At 45.8% G+C, this 17734-nt stretch overlaps 1 protein-coding gene across 4 annotated transcripts in view; it reads left to right on the plus strand.

Annotated features, from left to right (window-relative positions):
- The window catches only part of cdh19 (cadherin 19, type 2), a 238028-nt gene that overhangs the window by 58787 nt on the left and 161507 nt on the right, over positions 1–17734 (plus strand). For all 4 annotated transcript variants that reach the window (XM_052113585.1, XM_052113587.1, XM_052113586.1 and 1 more), the window contains exons 3-4: positions 4665–4959; positions 7643–7762. In XM_052113585.1, the coding sequence (XP_051969545.1) occupies positions 4665–4959; positions 7643–7762 (415 nt within the window). The remainder of the gene's footprint in view (positions 1–4664; positions 4960–7642; positions 7763–17734) is intronic.

Raw genomic sequence — 17734 nt, forward strand, 5'->3', positions numbered from 1 at the left:
GCCTCCTGACCTGGTCACTGTCCTACGGCCGTCTCCCAGGCCTCCTGACCCAGTCCTACGGCTACCTCCCAGGCCGCCTGACCCAGTCCCTGTCCTACAGCCACCTCCCAGGCCTCCTGATCAGGTCTCAGCTCTGCGGCTGCCTCCCAGACTTCCTGACCCAGTCCCAACCTTGAGGTCACCCCCTTGGTCTCCTGGCCATCCCCCGGATCTGCGCTGGTCTCCTTGGTCTCCTAGCTGCCTGTCTGATCTGCTCTGGTCTCCTAGCCGCCCATCTGATCTGCTCTGGTCTCCTAGCCGCCCGCCTGATCTGCTCTGGTCTCCTGGTTTCCTGCCTGATCTGCTCTGGTCTCCTAGCCGCCCGTCTGATCTGCTCTGGTCTCCTAGCCGCCCGTCTGATCTGCTCTGGTCTCCTAGCCACCCGCCTGATCTGCTCTGGTTTCCTTGATCTCCTGGCCACCTGCCTGAATTGCTCTGGGGTTTTTTTTGTCTCCTGGCAGCCCACCTGAACTGATCCTTGACCTTGCCTTGTTCCACTGCTCTCTTTGTGCCCCCTTGTACTGCCTGTTTACCCCTGGTGCCCCTTGAACTGCCTGTTTGCCCCTTGTGCCCCCCTGAACCACATGTTTTCCCCTAACCTCCCAGGCCTCCTGACCCAGTCCTACGGCTACTTCCCAGGCTGCCTGACCCTCTCTCGGCCCTGCGGCCACCTCCCAGGCCGCCTGACCCAGTCCCTGTCCTACGGCCACCTCCCAGGCCTCCTGATCAGGTCTCAGCTCTGCGGCTGCCTCCCAGACTTCCTGACCCAGTCCCAACCTTGAGGTCACCCCCTTGGTCTCCTGGCCATCCCCCGGATCTGCGCTGGTCTCCTTGGTCTCCTAGCTGCCTGTCTGATCTGCTCTGGTCTCCTAGCCGCCCATCTGATCTGCTCTGGTCTCCTAGCCGCCCGTCTGATCTGCTTTGGTCTCCTAACCACCAGTCTGGTCTCCTTGGTCTCCTGGCCGCCCGCCTGATCTGCTCTGGTCTCCTGGTTGCCTGCCTGATCTGCTCTGGTCTCCTGGTTGCCTGCCTGATCTGCTCTGGTCTCCTAGCCGCCCGTCTGATCTGCTCTGGTCTCCTAGCCGCCTGTCTGATCTGCTCTGGTCTCCTAGCCGCCTGTCTGATCTGCTCTGGTCTCCTTGCCGCCCACCTGATCTGCTCTGGTTTCCTTGATCTCCTGGCCACCTGCCTGAATTGCTCTGGGTTTTTTTTTGTCTCCTGGCAGCCCACCTGAACTGATCCTTGACCTTGCCTTGTTCCACTGCTCTCTTTGTGCCCCCTTGTACTGCCTGTTTACCCCTGGTGCCCCTTGAACTGCCTGTTTGCCCCTTGTGCCCCCCTGAACCACATGTTTTCCCCTAACCTCCCAGGCCTCCTGACCCAGTCCTACGGCTACTTCCCAGGCTGCCTGACCCTCTCTCGGCCCTGCGGCCACCTCCCAGGCCGCCTGACCCAGTCCCTGTCCTACGGCCACCTCCCAGGCCTCCTGATCAGGTCTCAGCTCTGCGGCTGCCTCCCAGACTTCCTGACCCAGTCCCAACCTTGAGGTCACCCCCTTGGTCTCCTGGCCATCCCCCGGATCTGCGCTGGTCTCCTTGGTCTCCTAGCTGCCTGTCTGATCTGCTCTGGTCTCCTAGCCGCCCATCTGATCTGCTCTGGTCTCCTAGCCGCCCGTCTGATCTGCTTTGGTCTCCTAACCACCAGTCTGGTCTCCTTGGTCTCCTGGCCGCCCGCCTGATCTGCTCTGGTCTCCTGGTTGCCTGCCTGATCTGCTCTGGTCTCCTAGCCGCCCGTCTGATCTGCTCTGGTCTCCTAGCCGCCCGTCTGATCTGCTCTGGTCTCCTAGCCGCCTGTCTGATCTGCTCTGGTCTCCTTGCCGCCCACCTGATCTGCTCTGGTTTCCTTGATCTCCTGGCCACCTGCCTGAATTGCTCTGGGTTTTTTTTGTCTCCTGGCAGCCCACCTGAACTGATCCTTGACCTTGCCTTGTTCCACTGCTCTCTTTGTGCCCCCTTGTACTGCCTGTTTACCCCTGGTGCCCCTTGAACTGCCTGTTTGCCCCTTGTGCCCCCCTGAACCACATGTTTTCCCCTAACCTCCCAGGCCTCCTGACCCAGTCCTACGGCTACTTCCCAGGCTGCCTGACCCTCTCTCGGCCCTGCGGCCACCTCCCAGGCCGCCTGACCCAGTCCCTGTCCTACGGCTACCTCCCAGGCCTCCTGATCAGGTCTCAGCCCTGCGGCTGCCTCCCAGACTTCCTGACCCAGTTCCAACCTTGAGGTCACCCCCTTGGTCTCCTGGCCATCCCACGGATCTGCGCTGATCTGCTCTGGTCTCCTAGCCCCCCGTCTGATCTGCTCTGGTCTCCTAGCCCCCCGTCTGATCTGCACTGGTCTCCTAGCCACCCGTCTGATCTGCACTGGTCTCCTAGCCGCCCGTTAGATATTTTCCGTCTGATCTGCTCTGGTCTCCTAGCCGCCCGTCTGATCTGCTCTGGTCTCCTAGCCGCCCGTCTGATCTGCTCTGGTCTCCTAGCCGCCCGTCTGATCTTCTCTGTTCTCATAGCCGCCCTTTTGATATCGCCCGTCTGATCTGCTCTGGTCTCCTTGCCACCCACCTGATCTGCTCTGGCCTCCTTGCCGCCCGCCTGATCTGCTCTGGTCTCCTTGCCGCCCGCCTGATCTGCTCTGGTCTCCTTGCCGCCTGCCTGATCTGCTCTGGTTTCCTTGATCTCCTGGCCACCCGCCTGAACTGATCCTTGACCTTGCCTTGTTCCACTGCTCTCTTTGTGCCCCCTTGTACTGCCTGTTTACCCCTGGTGCCCCCTTGAACTGCCGGTTTTCCCCTACCATGGACAATTTTTTGGAGGGGGTCTGTCACATATGTTTTTGTGCTTTGTTGAAATTCTTGTTTAGTTCCTGTTAGTTTTTGTAGTCCTTTTGTAGTTTAATTTTATGATTGGTTTTCCCCTGATTGTTTCCACAGGTGTTCCTTTTTTAAGCCCTTTTTCCCCCCAGTTATTTTGTCAGTTCTTGCATGTTTTGTCATGTTCTGTGCTCGGTTTCCTGCGTTTTCTTATATTCTGTGTTACTTGATTCATCTTTTATTTGCATTAAAGCTGCACTTAGATCCTCATTCTTTGCCTGCCTCATCACATAACTCATTATGTTGGGCATTTCCCTGCTTAAACTGCTTGAAAAGAAAGAGTTGAACATTAGCATAATGAACCGCTTTACAAATATGTACATTTCCTTACTCAAATGCTTACTATTTAAACAATTAATCACTACATCCACAAAATATATTTACTATTACAATTTACATCTGCACAGACATTAAAGCCAGTGAACAGGTGAACTTAATCTAAGTTACGCACTAGTCAGTATGCATAATTTGGGTTGTGAATATGCTGTTTCCGTAACAATTTGTTACACACAATGCAGTATGCTAAACTGGATGAAACGCAGACTGTTAATAATGGTCTCTAAAGATGGAAGAATTCAGAAAACAGTTACTTAAAATATAGCTAATACTCCTTATTAAATTATATTCACTATACTTATGCTTTTATTTCTGGATCTCAGGTTTTTAGGACCGTTGTATTTTGTATATATCTTTTATATGTTTGATTCATGTTTAAATGACTATAAATGTTTAAGTATTTGATTGAAGTTTTGTCATTTTACACATTATCAACTAAAATGTTAATTGCATTTTCGGTTATTCGACCACATTTGGTCAGCCGAGATGCATTCCTGTTTCCACCTGGTATTACCATGTGTCACACTTGCATCTTCTGTGATCACTTGTGTTCAGATTTCGAGGGAAGAGTCCCTGATTTCATGATAACATACATCAATCACTATGTCAGTGTGTAACTACATGATAATAAATTGAAAAAGGACATAAAAGCCACTATTTTTCCCAGATGCAGTTGTAATTTGATCTAAGCACAAATGCAACAGTTGGAGATGTGTGTGCTTGGCATCTTTTTAGATGTTAATAATAGACACAATGAAGAATTTCTGTGAAGCTCTTGTGCTTGTTAATGTTTCTTTTCTGATTGGATGGTTTTTTCCTTTTAAAGTTGCACATAACCAACAACGTTTTAACTCTTGTTTTTGCGCAGCGGTTGATTGACGGGTGAGATGTGGTGCTTTGCTGCTGTCTGGGACGCTTTCAGGACTGATTAGCATGTCAAACCTCAAATGCCATCTGGTCAATTGTGTTTTTGACTACCTATTGTACTTATGTGGTTTCAGTGATCTGTTCACAAAATGTTTTGGAACCTGTTTCCACCTGTATTTAGTGCTGACTGCTTGTGATTGGGTGGAAATGGGTCTTAGTTACAAACTTACTACAGTAGTGTCCCAACTTAACTTTATGTCCCAACTTAAAAGAGGCTCCATATGGGTGAGAAATAAAAGTGCCCATATCTTCATTTGATGTTAAAAATAGTACAAAAATATTCAAGTGCCACTCGTCTATAATTTAGCCTCTGGATAACACTTGATATGTCTGAAAAAATATGGTAGTACCATTTGGGAATTATTTGTTAAGCACACATAAATCTCAGTTTTGCTTCTCCTGCATAATAATATTAATCTTTTTTTATTTGTATTTAGCTGAAATCAGACTACGACACAGGGGACTTTACTATAAAGTACATCCTCTCAGGTGAGGGAGCGGGTGAGATCTTTATCATCGATGAGTACACGGGTGATATTCACACTGTTCAGTGTCTGGACCGTGAGCAGAAGCCGTTCTACATACTACAGGCTCAGGCCATCAACCGCAGGTCCAAACAGCCCGTAGAACCTGAATCAGAGTTCATTATCAAAGTCCAGGACATCAATGACAATGCTCCAGAATTCATCAATGAGCCCTACATATCAAGCATCCCAGAGATGTGTCCTACAGGTGTGCTGACCACTACTGTTCAACATACACATAAGAATTACTTACAACCGCATTCTATTAACAAAGTGGCTACAAATTTTTTTAGGACTCACCAATGAATATTGAGTGCAAGTGCAGTTGATATTTGCTGTACAGAAACATAGTTGACAATGTCTGTTGTGCCATTGACAAGCTGTTTTTGCTGTTAATCAAAAATGTTAAAAAATGCATTATGAAATATGGTAGAAAATAGAGGTTAACACCAACCTGGCCACCTTATATTCACCTACGTTTTGCAATCTGATTTTTTACATGGCTCATTTGCCCTCATCAGATAAGCTCTTCCTTCGCATTTATCATGTTATTCAACAGAAGCGGCCACAGCACCTCACTATTTTTATATTTCACGGCACCAGCAGCTGCCATTTTATTTGTTGCTCCCCTTCTGTCACGCACTCAACGTTGTGTCGATGTAGTGACACTAGGGGTTGCTCTTTGGAGCCTGGACATACGGTATATAAGGAGCTGGCTCGCAACCACTCATTCAGATTATTTTTTCAGAGCCGAGCAGTTGTGTGACAGTGAGCTGAATTCCACTGCCGGTCCATTCACCTCTTAATAAGAAGCATATGCTGTAGGATATACTGCGCATTCCAGCGGCTTTCTCACCTTCTGCACGATAAGTGCAGAGTACGACCTTGGGCGATTCGACAGCGCTAAAAGGGTATATATTCCTGCAAAAGAGTATATTTCCTCTATTAGAGCAAATCACATTGACGTGAACGTCTTTTTAAAGACGCATGTTTTTAAAGATCCCTTTATGTCTTTGTATAATTCCCAGATGTGATTATTTCTCTGCCTCCGATGGCCATGGCCAGCTTAGCATCTCTTTTGGAGCTTGCAAACAGGATGTGTTCTTGATCGCTGCATTGGCGACCACGCTGGCGATGTCGGACACTGAGGACTCGACTGGGCTGCCATCTTCAGGTCTGCCCGCCCAGTCTGAGGCCGACACAGAGCTGACCGCCATGCTTGCCCGGGCCGCCGTGAGTACTGGGCTGGAGTGGATCCCTCTACCCTCCTCTGAGCCCTTGCGGCTGGATGATTGGTTCCTGGGTACATGTCGCTGCTCACAGCCACACCCCCAGTCGTGGAGAACACCTTTTTCTGCCCAAACCCGACTTCCCAGTTCGTCTGCTCTCACTACCCTCGATGGCAGGGCAGCCCAAGGGTACACAGAGATCCTTCAGGTGGATAAGGTGGTTGCAGTGCACCTGTGCCTGCAAAACCGCCACCTGGTGGGATCGCCTGGAACTCCCCTCCAGGGTCTGTGGGACTATATCGTCATCTCCCAGATCGGCCTGCTTGCTTGCACTTGCATCGGCAGTCCACTTAACACAGTTCAGCAGTCATGGCATTTCATATAGGGACCCCTAACGACACAACGTCGAGTGAGTGACAGAAGGGGAACATCTTGGTTACTATCGTTACCAAGATGTAATTGCTAATGGAGGGAAAGAGACATTGTGTCCCTCTTGCCACAATGCTGTACTACCCGCTGAAATGTCCAGGAACCTGTCTCAGCTCCTCAGCACAAAACCTGAATGAGGGGTTGCAAGCCAGCTCCTTTTATACATGTATGTCCGGGGGAGTGGCATGCAAATTGCACTTGCTAATTCTCATTGGCCTTTTCTCAAAGATCAGAATTGATCCTGTAACTTAGAGGAATCACAGCCGAGCACACCTGTTACCATGATCAACTTTATATTCATGTAACTTTTCAACAAAGCCCAGCAATCATTCAGTAAACAGAATTAAAAAAACATATCCAATAATATGGCAAACATTACACCATAGTAAGGACAACACATTGCATGAATATGACATACAACCCCAATTCCAAACAGTTGGGACAGTATGACAATTGCAAATAAACACAAAAAGTAGTGATTTGTAAATTAAATTATATTCATCCTTTGCTAAATTGAAAACACTACAACTATACATTATATGATGCTTTACCTTGTGAATTTCTTTGGTTTTTAAAGTGTACAGTAATTTCAAATCAGATGGAGCAACACGCTCAAAAAGAGTTGAGACAGGGGCAATTTAAGACTAATAACAAATTGACGAATTAAAATAACAAGGCAATGTGAAACAAGAGATGTTAAACTGGTATGGCAATCGTCTCATAATATAAGGAGCCTCCAAAAACGAGTCTAGTCTAGTCCTTCTCTGGGCTCGGTCTCACCTTAAACCTGTGTTTTTTGGTCTAATGAGTCCAAATTTCAAATAGATTTTGAAAAACAGCCATCGTGTTCTCTGGGCCAAATGTCCAAATGTGTTCTCTGGGCCAAATGTCCAAATGTCAGAGTCTGTATGGGCCAGGGGGGTGTCAGTGCCCATGGCATGGGTAACTCAAATATCTGTGAGGGCACCATTAATGCAGACAGATATGCACAAATCAAGAGAAAGTAGATGAGATGGGATAAAAGACTGAGTTACTGAAACACTGTAAAAAGGAAAGATTAAACATCTACAGTGATGAAGCATAAACACGTTGAAAGACTTCTACAGTATATGACACAAAAGACAAGAGAGACTGCAGACACATCATACAGCATGTGAGAATTAAGAGCTGTCTCCCCTCATTCACATCTCTCTCTCTTTCTCTATCTCTCTCTCTCTCTCTCTTTCTCCACAGGAACCTCGGTCATCCAGGTCACAGCCACAGACTCAGACGATCCCACGTTTGGGAACAATGCTAAACTCATCTACTCCATCCTTCAGGGGGAGCCATACTTCTCAGTGGAGCCCAAAACAGGTGCAGATGCATTAAATTGCATCACCAACAACACAATCTGTACATATCATTTTCATGTAGAGTAGCCCCCAAAGTATCTGTCCACTTAATAAGCCGCACTTAAATATTTATGAATATCATTGCAATAGATAGAAAAATATCACAAGCACACTTTTAAAAATGACAAAAAGTAATTTGTTTGGTTTGAAATGCCAAAACATTTATTGTTAACACTAAAGACAAAATGTATTTGACAAATGTCAAACATTAGTGGAACATGTCTATAGAAAATGTTCTGAAATCCACCTGTGGATATTCTGCTAAGACCCCTATGAACTTCATACATCCATTCACACTGCAGCTGAATGTGGCTCAGAATTTATTTGTTTCCCCTCACATATGACAAAAAATAGTTTTTTGAATGATGGTGTGAACAGCAAATATTTAACTGAATCTGACACTTCCAAATCCAAACTGGGCCACTACTACATTATCCATCAAGAAGGTTTTTTACTTGCTGATATATTGTTAGATAGGGCCTAAGTGCCTTTATTGTGTATTTAAGTTTATTCATTAAAAAACTGCTAATTATCATTTTAAATTACAGCAATATTGTATATACATAAAGCATCTCAGAATGCACAACATATCGAACCTTAAGGCGAATGGGCCACAATTATTTGTAATTCACTTGGGATTAAATCTGCTAAATGACATAATGTAAATGTACAATGGCAGAAGACCATGTGGGGTTAACATGACACTTCTCTCAGCCATGAACAGAAAGCTGAAACTGCAATGGGCACAGGCTCACCAAAACTGGACAAAATGTAGCCTGGTCTGATGAATCTCGATTACTGCTGAGGCACACAGATGGTAGGGTCAGTATTTGGTGCCAACAGCATGAGTCTATGGACCCAACCTGCCAACACATCAACAGTCCAGCCTGGCGGCGGTGACATAATGGTGTGGGAAATGGAAGCGTAAGTGGTAGTTCTATCAGGGAGACTCGCGTGGTACACGTCGTTGGTTCATTCATAAATTTCTTTGACCAATCACTATTTACCTCTTGCTTTAATGGTCTGCCAGCAGTCAACCACTCTGTTGCCTTCTGGTGTCAACGTGGCAATTCTTTCTACAACTTACTATGTCCAACGTCAAGCCAGCTTCGCTCCCGACGAGCTAATATGAATTTAATCACTGCTCATTATCTTTTATCCAGGATCAGCAGCTCCTCACAGCAGCATGTGTTTGCAATTCCGGAGTCTCATTGGGATTGCGGCCCTATTGAAATAATAATAGATATTTTAACGAGGCATCTCCGTCAACCACGATCTCTCCAGACCACAGGTGAACCAACTCACATAACATCTTGGGAAGCCGCCTTCCCTTCCTGATGATGTCGCTGCTCCATCTCAAATTTCATCAAACCTACAAGGCGTAAACTATCAGCAAATCCGGATCTTCATCCAGTTCTCAGTTATGTAGGAGATCTCCCTCAGTCGAGCCACCACATCTACTGCAACCAGAATGCACCACCCGGTACTGGAAGGCTGTCAAAAGCATAGCAGCAGCTGATCCCCATCACAAATACAATATGTTTTCAATCATGTTCATCAATTTGAATAAAGAGGATGGTTTAAGGGTCTTAGGCATTCTGCTGTCAATGATGTCTGTTTATCACAACCATCATCTGCATCAATATCACATTCAAGCGGCAATATTTCATTGCATTAGGCTCTCATTGTTCATGGTTGCCAATCACACGTTTCACAGCGTGGCGGTCGTGCCATGGTGGGTAACTTGGTTAAGGTACACAGTTACCATGTTGCATGCCTGAGTGTACCCCTATCGGGGAATCAAGATCTATTATTCATGCATGTCATAATGCACAAGTACATATCGTATGGGGTCTGTTACTCCATTCAGTTAAGGTAATGCATTGTTTTGTTGGTCGCTCCTATCACAGGTAAATCACAAATTGACAAAGGAGCAGCTGTGGCTCAGGTGGTAGAGAGGGTTGTCCACCAACCGCATGGTCGGTGGTTCGATTCCCAGGCCACATGACTCCACATGCCGAAGTGTCCTTGGACAAGACACTGAACCAAGTTGCTCCTAATGGCAGGCTAGTGCCTTGCATGGCAGCTCTGCCGTCGTTGGTGTGTGAATGTGTGGATGGGTAAATGAGATGCCGTGTAAAGCGCTTTGTAAATGGTCTGCACTTATATAGCGTCTTTTTAACCTTAGCGGTATTCAAAGTGTTTATTACTTCACACATCTACTACTGCGTTCTCCAAATAAGGAAGCACCACTAATTGTGCACGCCTCTGACACTTAGCGGCAGGCTCGTTAAATTTTTGTTTTTCAACAGTTCATTTAATTTAATATGCAATGCATTTGGCTGCCTTATATCAGTCAAACAGGGGTGTGATTCCAATTCCACAGTAGGGATGGGCAAATAAATACTAAAGTATCGATACCTCTAATATTGATTCTGAATTGTTTTTAACAAGTGGTCCTATTATTTATATTACATGAATATTAATGCATCTCATTAGCTTTGAAGTGGAAAAAAGGTTTATATGAGTTAACTGTTGCATGGCACTGGAAAAAGTTTTTCTTCTGCTCATTTTGATTAAAATTTACATTTACATTTATGCATTTGGCAGACACTTTTATCCAAAGCAACTTACAGTGCACTTATTACAGGGACAATCCCCTCGGAGCAACCTGGAGTTAAGTGCCTTGCTCAAGGACACAATGGTGGTGGCAGATATGTGCTTTAGCCCACTACTCCACCATCACTAAAATACACTAGCAGTCACAGACAGCGCTCACCCTTTTAGTTATAGCACTCCTTCAAAGATGGAGCAGTGCTTTCCTGAGGTAATGACAGAAAAACAGCATCCCACTAAGTAATGACAAACCTAGATGTGACATGTATTATAATGGGCTTATGTGACAATCTTTACAGGTTTATCTAAATTCAGTTCAAATTTATAGTGATCTTTATCCTCGTTAATAAATGATACTCTTATAAAAACTGTAGTAACCATGTTTTTTTGCAGTAACAAAGGTTTGATACAAATAACCATAGTTTTACTACAGCATTATTATAGTATCTATATGGTGACTTGGCCCAAGTAAAAGTAACCATATAATAATATCGATGGTTAATTTTGAGGTTTTAAATGTGGCTTATACTAACTAATTTTTAAATGGTAAACAAAGCAGCCTAATAATTGTCTGTTTAGGCCTATAAATATATACACAATTTAAGCAATCATTGTGGCACTCCTGCAGGTGCACCTAGCCAAGGCACTTAAAGAACTGCACGAGGGTAGTCCTGACTCGGGATTGATGCAGGAGCTGTGCTCGGCAACCAATCTTGACCTCAGGGCAACAAAGGTCATGGCACAGTCTCTCAGGCAGGAGATGTTCATGCTGGTGGTCCAGGAATGTCAAATTTGGCATCAACCTGGTCGAGTTCAGAGAGGCCGACAAGGTTCGTTTCCTTGACGCCCCCATCTCCCAGGTTGGCCTGTTTGGTGACACTTCAGAGACTTTGCCCGGCAATTTTTGATGGTGAGGAAGCAGACAGAGGCTATTCAACACATCCTGCCCCTGTGCGGCTCAAGATCCTACACCCCATCTGCTCATCGCCAAGGGCGTCCCCCTGCGGACGTAACACTGGCTCTGCCACAGTCCACCCCAGTAGGCCAGCCTCGGCGTGGAGCCTCCCGCAGAAAGCAGACACCACCAGGGAAGACCGGAGGCTGCACTAAAGGAGCTGGTAGAATATCCAAGAAGGCGGCGCGGTAGCACGCAGCGTCCACTCTGGATCCAAAATGGTGCTATTTTTGTTAAAAAAGCCAGACTTTTGCGGCACATGGACATGGACAAGTCTACCATCGCCAGACACTACTGAAATATAAGACTCATGCAAAAACCAAGCTGCATGATGACCTACAGGATGCGCTACGCATACTCGGCTTGTTGCAGAGACCAGACCTCCAGTCCTCGCCATCGCCTGATGCCGAGAAAGCGGAAGCACGGCAAGAGGGGGGGTTAGAGCGGGGGTCCATGGTAGGCTAAAAACAAAATCTAGCTGGCCGGCTCTCAAATGTTTGCTCCCTGGACAATAAACTGGACTATATCCGACTACAGCAGGCTACGCAGCGTGAGTTTAGAGACTGCTGCGTCTTTGTTTTCATGCCGCCATTCAGCTAGACGGGCTCACCTCGTTTCGTGCCGACAGAAATACAGCTCTCTGCGGTAAGACTTGCGGTGGTGGCTTGTGTGTTTACATCAACACGGAATGGTGCAAGAACTCTATGCTAGTCTCTTGCTACTGTTCATTGCTGTTGGAGCTTGTGACTGTTAGATGCAGACCTTTTTATTTACCACGGGATTTCATCACTGTTTGCATAACCGGAGTTTACATTCCTCCCAGCGCTAACGCTAAGGAAGTGCTCCGTGAACTGCATGGGGCTATGAGCGAACTGCAGAATGCTCACCCGACAGACTGTTTATTGTCACCGGAGATTTCAACCATGCGAATCTCAAGACAGTGCTCTCTAAATTCCATCAGTATGTGGATTTTGCAGTGAGAGGGGCGAACGCGCTTGATCTTGTTTACACAAACAGGAAAGTGAGAATTTGCATTATCAATGCAGTCTCGATGACTGGCTTATTCTAGCTCACTCGCGGGACCTGTTGTGTGCGCAGAGGGACCTGGTGCTCACCCACCTCAGGGTCAACTGGGAAAAGAGCAAGCTCTCCCCGGTTCAGAGCATCTCTTTTCTCAGTATGGAGTTAGACTTGGTCTCAATGAAGGTGCGCCTCACAGACAAGTCTGTTTAGTCTGTGCTGAATTGCCTGCGTTTGTTTCAGACAGAACATGTTGGTCCCACTGAAATCCTTTCAGAGGCTCCTGGGGCATATGTCATCCTCAGCGAATGTCACGCCGCTCGGGTTGATGCATATGAGACTGCTTCAGACCAAGTCGTGAGATTGGCATGGCGCCACGGCAAACACTTGAAGCGCAGTTATGCTGCCATCTGTTTAGCCCCCCAATCCCCCCAGCAAATTCCCCTGAGGAAGGACCTTCTTTTTGGTAGTTTCAAGCATTGTATAGCCTTCATTCCTCAAAACTGATGACTTTCTAGAGAAAGCTATTTCTTTTTTACCATTTTTGACCTAATATTGACCTTAAGACGTGCCAGTCTATTGCATACTGTGGCAACTCAACAAAGACAATGTTAAATTTAATTTAACGAACTAAATAGCTTTCAGCTGTGTTTGATATAATGGCAAGTGATTTTATAGTACCAAATTAGCAATTTAGCATGATTACTCAAGGATAAGGTCTTTTTTACATCAGTATACTTTGTGATTAGTTGAATGCCACTTTGGTGAATTAAAGTACCAATTTCCTTCTGAAACAACTAAATATGTACATTATTCCAAACTTTTGGCTGCCAGTGTATATACAGTATATATACATACAGTATATAAGGAATGATTGACAAAGGACCATTGAATTGTTGAAAAATAATGCACACCTGAGGTGGTAATACACCTCGGATGTGCATTATTTTTCAATAATTCAACGGTCCGGAGAAAATTATTCCACATATACCATGGTTACCACACCTCATATTCAGGGTTTTATCTCAAGACACTTTCTTCCACCATGTTGGTCGTGAAACGAGTCTCAACGTGTATGTATGTTTGTAAGTGCGGGGGAGACGAGGGAGCTTTACAACCAAAATTTAAATAAATGTAGGATATTATAGACATTGTTTGTCATTCCTATCCGATGTACTTAACCAGTGTCTTTGTTTTTGGTAATTTTATTGTGGTAACCTCTACGGCTCTTTGAAATAACTGAAATAATTTGGCAAAGTTATATGGAACTGTTATGCGGTCAAGACCTGTAACTACTTCATAGCCGTGAGTTTACTGGAATATAATTGTACACCTTAGAACATCAATCAACCAATCAGAATCAAGCATTCAACAGACCCGTGGTATAAACATATATAATATATATATTGAAGTTAACAAAGGTTAGGGAGGAACCTGCCCATCTAATCAACTAATTGTAGAATATATAAGCCACTTCTCACTTATTCCTGGCAATGGTCCTTTTGGCATTTGGCCCCGCCCACACACCCATGATGGTGGACTGTGATGACTCACTGCTTAGTCTTCTTGTAAGATAAAGCTCTTCCATCGTATGAAATGCTGCCACATCAGCTCATTGTTTTTATCTCTGGTGGCGTCTGCAACTTTAATTCCACACAGGTGTATCCTCACTCAGCCTTTGAGATTTCCTTGTCATTTCATGCATAAGTTTATGCAGATAAGTACAAGAACTGAACGTTGAACTGATGTCCACAAATAGGATCCTTGCATAAGCCCCAGGTCTGTCGGGGTGATGCAGGATATAATGCAGTCCCATATTGACAGCATCATCCACAGACCAGTTTGCTCGGTAAGCAAACTGAAGGGGGTCCAGTGATGATCTTCAGGTAGGCCAAAACCAGTCTCTCAAGCGACTTCATGACCACAGACGTGAGAGCAACAGGTCTGTAGTCATTAAGTCCTGTAATTTTTTTTTTTTTGGCAACCGGAATGATGGTGGAGCATTTAAAGCAGCAGGTAATTTCACACTGCTCCAGTGATCTGTTGAAGATCTGTGTGAAGATAGGGGACAGTTGTTCAATGCAGACTTTCAGACATGCAGGTGAAACACCGTTTGGGCCTGAAGCTTTCCTAGTCTTTTGTTCCTGAAAGTTGGATCATTGGCTGAAAACTGTTCCCTCTCTGTCACTCACTCAACGTTGTGTCAATGTAGGGTTTCAAACTAGGGTTTCAATCTTGAAAGCCCCAGTCACCTTTGCTTTATTCAGAAAAGGCCAATGAAAATGAATGAATTTGCATGACACTCTCCGCCCCCAGGACATACAGGTATAAAAGGAGATGCTGTGCATCATTAATTCAGATTTGTTCTTCACCGACTGAGTATACAGGTATAAAGAGAGAGTATATTTCCTTCTAAAAGAGCTCGCACAAAATGGCTGCTGTCTTTTTAAAGATGTCCTTTTGTTTTTGAGCTACAGGATGTGGCCATTATCTCTCCCCACCAGATGGCCACAAAATCTGCCTCGAATGTTTGGCAGCTTTTGTGGAGGGGGTCATGTTTTTCTTGCGAGAACATGCCCATGAGAACTTTGTGGTCACGGTTTGTGGTTCTTCGTGAAGCAGAGAGCCACCGCGTCTGCTTTCCGACCGGGTCCATCTTTGGTGGGAACCCAAGCAGCGGGGTCAGTGAGTACCATGGGCGACTTGGATGTAGAGATGGGAGCACTTCTGCCTGGTCAATCCGCGTGGTCCTCCCACCCTCCAACACGCTTGTTCTGCCCGGTAGAGTTTACAAGCAGGGCAGGCGGTACGCATGCGGGCGGATTTAATGTTTCTTTCGGGGCTCGTGACGAGGATGAGATTTTGGGGTGCTGCTATCGAAAGGGGATGAATCTCTTGAGCTATTGCCATTGGCGGTAGAGCTCAGGATGAGGCGGAAGTTGAGATGGCAGCTGTGCTTGCCCGGGCAGCCGCGAACATTGGGCTTGAGTGGAACCCTCCGCCCTGCCCTGAATGTCTGCAGCTAGATGATTGGTTTCTGGGCTCAGAGTGTGAATCACAGCTGCACACTACCCTGGTGCCTTTCTTCCTGGAAGTGCACAAGGAGCTTGCGAAGTTGTGGAAGGTACCTTTCTCTGCCCGTACCCGTTTTGCCGGCTTGTCCATTCTGACTACCCTCTACAGTGGGGTGGTTAAGGGATATGTCGAGCTTCCCCATGTAGAGCACTGTTGCTGTGCATTTATGCCCATTGGGCGCAGCCACCTGGAGGAACCGACTGAGGCTCCCTTCCAAAGCTTGTACGTTTATTCCTCCCTAGTGGCAAAGGCTTACAATGCTTGGGTCAGGCCGCCTCCGCCCTGCATGCCATGGCCATCCTCAACCTTGGTGAGATGCGTGTCACAGAGAAGGCGCTACATCAATTCTTGATGGAGAAGTAGACAGAGGCTAACAAGCACATTCTGCCGTGGTGTGACTCAGCCACCCTCAGACCTCCGAGGTCCCACACCCCATCTACTGCTCGCCAAGGCCATCCTCCTGCGGTATCGGGCCAGGCTTCCCCACCACCTGAGCCCATGCTCTGTTCACTGAGAAAGAGAACTGCTCTAGCCGCCAAGACCCCAGGATGGGCTTTGAAGCGGCCCTGAGACAGATGACCCAGGGATGAGGTGACTGGCTGGCTCAACCCAGGCAAGCATATGGGCTTTCCTCGCGTCTATACCAAAGTTGCAGAGGCTGCCCTGGGCTTGCTATGGGAGAAGGGCATTCACATTCTCAATTATTTCGAGCACTGGCTTATTTCTAGCTCACTCGCGAGATCTATTGTGTGCGCCAGGGACCTCGTGCTTCAGCACCTCGACCGGATAGGCCTTCAGGTTAACTGGTAAAAGAGCAGGCTACAAAAATCAGGAAAGGCCACCACCTGTAGCCTCCTCGGGTAAGTGCCTCCTCTCACCCTTAACAGGATCAGGGAGAAGCCTTACCTAAATTCGCTGGAAGGTCATGATGTGGTCGAGCGCATGCTGCGAGGCACACAGCAGCTTGCCTGTGTCCGCTCCTCCGTACTTCGTGACACAGCTCATCGCCTACAGCATTTCGTATAGGTGCCCCTAATGTCAATACATTAACACAATGTCGAGTGAGTGACAGACAGGTAACGTCTTGGTTACAGATATAACCTCTGTTCCCTGATGGAGGGAACAAGACCTTGTGTCACTCCTGCCATGGTGTTGAGCCAATCGTTGACAAAAACTGATATATTATGTCACAGTAACTGTGAGCACATCTAGGTCTGTGGCTGCAGCCTCAAAAACAATCCAATCAGTGCAGTTAAAGCAGGTTTGTAGTTCTAGCTCTTCTTCATTGGTCCATCTTTACTTCTTTGGTTTAAGACTTTACAGTCTTTACTACAGGTTTAGCTGATTATAGTTTCTGCTTGTGTAGTGATTTCTGCCCAATTTGTGAAAAATCACTCAAAGTCTTTGGGATTTTGATTTAAGAAGAAATGGACTTTATTATCAGACCATAAAGCCGAGTTGCCTGAAGAACAACTAACTCATCTCTGGGTTTTGGTTCACTTAAATACATGTCCTCTAACAAGGTGGGGCTAATACACTTCAAACGTGTCACCATAATCCATCCTATTCTTTGACTGCAGTCTAATTATTTTAAGAAATGGACAGGAGACACCTGTGGAAGAGCCTCACCATATATTCTCTCAGCAGTCATGAGAAAACCTGTACAGACCTCTAAATTGGCACACACATATGTGAGGCTATTCCTGTGCCTGTACAGGCCTCTAAACACAAACACACACACACACACACACACACACACACACACACACACAGTAAAGACCTGCTTGACCATCAGAAATAATTGTAGATTACACCTGATTAATGTATACTTAACTTGATAAAAATACACCACATATCCCACATGTATTCTCTTATCCCTTCCCCCCCCTCGCACAATGAAAACCATGCGCATCTGTATTCAGACCATTGAGAAATTTACGTTTTTGTCTTTAAGTCAATAATCTTTCTTATGATTACTTCCTCCCTTTTCTTACTCTTTCTCAGAAGGAACTTTCATTATGTCTAATGAAACAACATAATTACATTTTTTTAAACTAACAGAAAAGACATTAAAGATTTTAAACAAAATAAAGAGGCACAATGGAAGTTCAGACAAATCTCTTGTGTTTTACAATAAATGATCAGTAAAACACATTAATCCTTTTAATTTCTTACGAGTCCTATTCTTCTATATCCATCATTTAACAATATGATTTTTCAGTTATTATCCTCTTATACTTATCAGCATTTCCTGATAAATTATTTAGT

Source organism: Xyrauchen texanus, chromosome 41 (genome assembly GCF_025860055.1).
Source record: "Xyrauchen texanus isolate HMW12.3.18 chromosome 41, RBS_HiC_50CHRs, whole genome shotgun sequence".
Taxonomy (NCBI): Eukaryota; Metazoa; Chordata; class Actinopteri; order Cypriniformes; family Catostomidae; genus Xyrauchen; species Xyrauchen texanus.